Source organism: Cyprinus carpio, chromosome A10, assembly GCF_018340385.1.
Source record: "Cyprinus carpio isolate SPL01 chromosome A10, ASM1834038v1, whole genome shotgun sequence".
In the NCBI taxonomy this organism is placed as follows: Eukaryota; Metazoa; Chordata; class Actinopteri; order Cypriniformes; family Cyprinidae; genus Cyprinus; species Cyprinus carpio.
In genome coordinates this window covers 19851670-19856917 of record NC_056581.1, presented here as the reverse complement: position 1 = coordinate 19856917, position 5248 = coordinate 19851670, and the positions used below count along the sequence as shown (strand labels likewise).

The following is a 5248-nucleotide window of genomic DNA, read 5'->3' as shown; positions in this document are numbered from 1 at the left end:
TGGCTTCTGTCCTCTAAATTGAGTGGGTGTGGCTTCTGTCCACAGTATAGAGTGGGTGTGGCTTCAGTCTGCAGTAGTTTGGGAAACCCTGCCTTAAAGAAATAATTAATCCTAAAGAGAGGATTATGTCATCATTTACCTTCATGGAATACATATTGATATCATTTAGTGATATTATGTGGAAATATTTTATATTCATGATAAATTATTAATATTTTATGTAATGTGTGAGATTCATGTTCTCATTTATTAAAATGAAAAATACAGTTGACAAAACAGTTGAACAGAATGCAGTGAACAGAATATTTCCTGCTATTTAAGAAAAATGGTATGTGAAATAGCACATGTGATGTAAAGATATATATTCACAACAGAAGATTGTTACATTGTTGTCATCTCTGCTGCATGTTTTATTCCTCAAGTGCCAAAATAACGAAGATAATGTTGCGTGTTTAATATCATGCAGGGTTTCTACGGGTCTTAAACCATCTGAATTAATCCTTACACAAATTAAAGCCTTAAAAGTTTGTAAATCAGAGCAGAAAGTCTTAAATGCATGAACTGCTAAAAAAGAATCTCTTCCTCAGTATTTGTGTCTTGTTTTCCAGTACAAATATCTAAACATCCTTAAATCAAGAATCATTTACTGGAGATGAGAAATGAAGATATGAACCCCTGTCTGTGAGTATCCTGTGCTTGCATGCACACACTAATGGCACTGCTGTGCTTCACATGTAGAGTCCGGCGGCGGGGTACAGCATGAAGGGGGTGATGCTGTGCTGCGCTGGGCTCTCCAGCATGTGTTTGCGGTAATAACGGCGCAGGGCCGGGCTGCCTGGGTGCTGCTGTCTGACGTGGAGGAAGTACTCGTCCGGTCGGCTGGAGGTGAAGCCACAGTCCTCACACACGAAGATCTTGGAGCGCCGCTGGCGGTAGGCGTACTGCTGCCGCATGCCGTGGATCTTCCGTAGGTGAGACTCCAGAGAGCAGCGCTGCGTGAAGGCTTTCTCACACAGATCACACCGGTACGGACGGATACCTGCACACACAGAGAGAGAGAGAGACGCGTCTGAGAGTGCCTGCTACTGTTCATGAGAATCAGGGTTAGTACAGTAGTATGCACGCGCAGCATGTAGCCAATCAGCAGTAAGGGTGTGTCCAGTCATGATGGGGGAGGTGCCTGTGCTGCATAGTGTTTGTGAATTTGGGGGCGGGGCTATCAAGATAGGGGTGTGACCCTTTTAGGTAGGGGTGTGTTTGTTTTGATGATTTCAAATATTAAAAATTTTTCTCAGAAATCACTTACTGCACTTTTAACTGTTTAAACTGTTAAACGTATTTTATTTCAGCTTCAAACTGGAATAAAAATTATTAAAAAATACATCAACACGGTAAAAAAATTTCAGACCTCTCCAACTCAAAATTTTCTATTGACTGATCACATCTAAATATTTCAATTGGCCAAATTTAATGTATGTGAATTGAATTTCATAAATTTAATTAGGCCAATTGAAAAATTTAGATGTGACCAGTCACTAGAAAATATAAAGTTAGAGAGGTTTTTATTTTTTACAGTGAACATGTGTAAAAAATAGAAATACACAACAAAATTACTTACATTTTTCTAAAAAAGTTTGAATGAAAACTTTGTTTGTTTGTTTGTTTTTTTAATTTAAGAAATTAATACATTTATTAAGGAGGCATTAAAAAAGTTTAAGGTTGGTAGGGATTTCTGTTTGTTTGTTTGTTTGTTTATTTAATTTAAGAAATTAATACATTTATTAAGGAGGCATTAAACTGATCAGAAGTGCCAGTAAACACATTCATAATGTTACAGTAGATTTCTATTTAAAATAAATGCTGTTCTTTTGAACTTTCTATTCATCTGTGAATCCTGAAAAATAAAAATAAAAGTGTCTTGAGCAGCAAATTATCATATTAGAATGATTTCTGAAGATCATGTGACACTGAAGACTGGAGTAATGATGCTGAAAATACAGCTGCGCATCACAGAAATATATTACAGTTTAACACATATTCACATAGAAAACAGCTATTTTACATTATAATAATATTTAACATTTTTACTGTATTTTTGATTAAATAAAAGAAAACATTACAAAAAGAAAATATTTCAAAAAATGTATTTTTTTGTATATATATTTTATATATAGTGTGTGTATGTATATATATATATATATATATATATATATATATATATATACACACACACACATATATATTGTTTTTGTTAATTTTATTTTAGTTTTAGTTGTTTTAGTACATCAAGTTTTTGATATTTTATTTGAGTTCCCAGGAATGTTTTGGTGTGAGTTTGAGTGAACTCTAGTAATCTCACCGGTGTGTGTTCTCATGTGTCTCTTCAGGTCGAAGGTGTCGTTGAAGCCTTTCCCGCAGAACCTGCAGGGGTGTCTCTTGATCATACTGTGGCACTTGAGGTGACGCGTCAGCATGCGCTGCAGAGGAAACACTTTATGACACACGGAGCACAGAAACTCTGACGAGCCGCTGGATTCACGCGCCTGGAAGCAGAGCGAGAGACACATGAGCTTCCTGAAGATACAGGACCAAACCCTGAGGATCTGCAGGTGCTTCACCTTGTTGAGCGGCGCTGAGGCCAGTGCAGGATAAAAACAAATAGAATATAGATAGAGAGAGATGGCAGCAGAAGCAGCTGTGTGTTTGCGCTCAGACACTGACTCCAGACCAGCGCTGGGAGTCTGGACAGATGCTGAAACACACACATTACACAGTTACTGACTGTCATTTGTTTTCTCTAGGTGTAATAAGTTTGTTTTTTTTTTTAGCAAAAAATAAATAAATAAAAAAAATACAGAAGCAAAGCATAGATGTAACCACTTAAATACACTAATAATAATAATAATAATAATATACTACGATAATAATAATTATTATTATTATAAAAAAAAAGATAATTCTATAATAATAAATAATCAAAAAATAACAATCCTATACAAAATAAAACCCCCAGAACCCAAAAATAAACCAGTAGTAAAAGATGATAATTATCTAAGCTGTGTATAACTCCTGAGGATTTTGGAGTAAGAAATTAATCTCTTTCATTGCTTATATATTTAGCTCAGACAAATATCTCTTTGTAATGCTCCATTGTTTCTAAAATGTTTAAATAAATCATAGAAAAAAAGAAATGAAACTCTTTAATGAATGAAAGAATGGACCCCATCATTTCCTAAACGTTTGTCAACAGTTCTTGATTCTTTGAGTCTTTGTTCTCACTTGATCAAATAAAGCACAGAGTGTGAGAAGAGAGTCAACAGAGTGACATCTGAAGCTCTAAAATCATGCTTAATAAAGTATTTTCCAGCTCAGGAGAAATAAAGCACTCATATGAGTCAATTCTCATCCAGTAAGAGTCTAGAGAAATGTTTGAGAACTGACGTCACTGCAGATCTGAGCACAGTTTGGGTTTCTTATGCGTGTAGTTAAATATATGAATATATTGACATAAATACATAACACATACAGCATTTTGCAAACATTTTGGGTTCATTCGGATTTGAAGAGTTCAAAAATCGATCACTCTCCCTACTTTCTTTCTTTTGTGAAACACCGCTATTTGAAGAAAAATACATATTTCTTTATTTTAATCCATTCTTATTGTAATGATACTTCTGATATTGATGCTTAAATGTCAAGAATTGATCTGTTCTGTTTACAGTTGATGAGCGAGCAAAACATCAGAAGGTGTTGAAAGAAACAGAAGAACTTGCTGAAATCAGTCATGAATCATGTAATCACACAGCTGGAGATCAATAACATCACATCTACCTCAGGAAAGACACTCAGTGACCATTAACTAGATAGTCAGCTAAAACAATAACTCGAGAGAGGAGCATTATGATAAACATGCGCATGCACTATATTACATATTCATGATATTTTACTGAACTTCGATATTTATGCATGTTTGAATAAATCATGAAAACAAGTTATGCACTGTTTAAATGTTCATATTTCAACAACAAACTAAAGAACAAACTCACAGAAACTACAATGTTTTATTATTGTGTATTTTAACATTAACATAGAATATTTATATAGGCTACTGTAGATAAATAATGAGTAATAATCAAATAATTAAAATAGAATAAAACATAAAACACAATGTTTCTTTAATGATTGAAATAGAATAATTATTGTATTTCAATGATAAAATTATAATAAAATTCAAAAGTTCTTATGTCAATTATTATTAAATAAAAATAGAGTAGTGTACCGACTGACAGGGTTTGTTTTATATAGTTGACAGCATTACTGGAGAGAGATTTTCTTTACTGTACCTGCCTATATATCCAAATGGATCAAACTGAATCGAATCGCAAGCTTGTGAATCAAAATCTCAATAAACCCAACCCTGCAACCAAACCACACTGGACCCCACTGGCTTTCATTGTGAACCGTTCTCTTCTTTTATGTTATGCAGAAGAAGTCCAGTCAGGTTCGGACTCTGCGATCGAGGAGAAGAAATGAAGATGGATTGTTGATTTTTGTCATATTTCTCAGATGTGTGTACCTGTGTGTGGACTGAAGCAGGGCTCCGGCTCTGGCTCCAGCTCCGGCTCCGGCTCCTTCCACTGCCATCCAGCGCAGGCCGACTGCTTCCTCTTGACCAGGAACGAGCGAGGCATCTTCAGACCGGCTTGGACTGACCCGCAGCTCTGCTTTACAGCTCAGTGTCTAGAGAGTCAATCTGAGAGCGGATGATTTCCATATCTCTGGAGAGAGGCTGCTTTAACTGCTGCTCCGCTGGTTTGCATGGCAGGTAGAGAGAATCTGGTCTCCTCATTTAACTGGACCTGCCATGCAAATGGTCCTCTGGCTGCGCGGGGCTGAAGGGCACAGCATTCACAGCCGCACTGCTAGGAAAATGTTGCTTTTATTTCACGTTCCAGTTGATTGTCTGTCGGGTTTATGTGACCTAAACTGGGACAAAGGCAATTCAAATCGACTGCTTTACTGTTGACTATCTGTTAACCTCCCGGTCGAAGGGCTTGAATGGCTTTCACTAGTCCTAACAGGTGTGCTTTTCTTCTTCACACGTCAAAAGCTTCGCCATCAGTTATCTGTCAGTCTAACTGCATCCCGTACTTTAATGCGCCGAGTGCATCTGTGACAAAAACAGTGCAAACAGGCTGCTGGATAGAGAAGGGGCCGCATTTGCATTGCAGCAGGGTTACAAGAGTTA

The 5248-nt window shown here is 36.6% G+C and overlaps 1 protein-coding gene across 1 annotated transcript; it reads right to left on the bottom strand.

Annotated features, from left to right (window-relative positions):
- Positions 1 to 728: 728 nt before the first annotated feature.
- Positions 729 to 2567, bottom strand: LOC122146500 (transcription factor Ovo-like 2). Its single transcript, XM_042765681.1, has 2 exons — positions 2360 to 2567; positions 729 to 1039 (listed from the first exon to the last, which is right to left on the bottom strand). The coding sequence occupies exons 1-2, from the start codon at positions 2565 to 2567 to the stop codon at positions 729 to 731; spliced, it is 519 nt and encodes a 172-aa protein (XP_042621615.1).
- Between the last annotated feature and the right edge of the window lie 2681 nt (positions 2568 to 5248).